Raw genomic sequence first — 391 nt, 5'->3', positions numbered from 1 at the left:
CGGCCGCCCGGCTCCTACCTTCCCGTAGTTGCCCCAGGTCACCGTGATGCGGTTGGTGGCCACGGAGAGGTACATGAGGTGGGTGAGGTTGATGGGCCGACAGGGCCTTTTCGGTTCCACGCCGGGTTTGTTTGAGGGATAGTAGCCCTAAGGCAGAAAGATGATGGTTTTATTTACTGAGTGAGTTTTAGATTCCAGGTGCTCCCACCTAAGTCCGTCTGTTCGTCAGCGTCGCTGAATTCTACTCACCCGGTTTTCAAGGGAAGGGGTAAAAGGGAGCTCAGCAGTCACACCAAGCACAAAGTAAAAGGCATGGAGGCTTTTTGCAAGAACAGTTCACAGATTCACAGAATGTTAGGGGTTGGAAGGGACCTCAGAAGCTCATCCAGTC

The 391-nt window shown here is 53.2% G+C and overlaps 1 protein-coding gene across 1 annotated transcript in view; it reads right to left on the bottom strand.

The window, feature by feature from the left end:
• Positions 1 to 18: 18 nt before the first annotated feature.
• LOC103775262 (E3 SUMO-protein ligase PIAS4-like) overlaps positions 19 to 391 on the bottom strand; it is a gene marked incomplete at its 3' end in the record, with an annotated part of 9,802 nt that continues 9,429 nt past the window's right edge. The window contains exon 6 of the mRNA XM_008942709.1: positions 19 to 147. Coding sequence (XP_008940957.1) covers positions 19 to 147 — 129 coding nt within the window. The remainder of the gene's footprint in view (positions 148 to 391) is intronic.

The sequence above is a fragment of the Merops nubicus genome, unplaced genomic scaffold, assembly GCF_000691845.1.
Source record: "Merops nubicus isolate BGI_N331 unplaced genomic scaffold, ASM69184v1 scaffold25676, whole genome shotgun sequence".
In the NCBI taxonomy this organism is placed as follows: Eukaryota; Metazoa; Chordata; class Aves; order Coraciiformes; family Meropidae; genus Merops; species Merops nubicus.
Note: the sequence above shows the minus strand (reverse complement) of the source record. Positions and strands in the feature narration are given on the sequence as shown.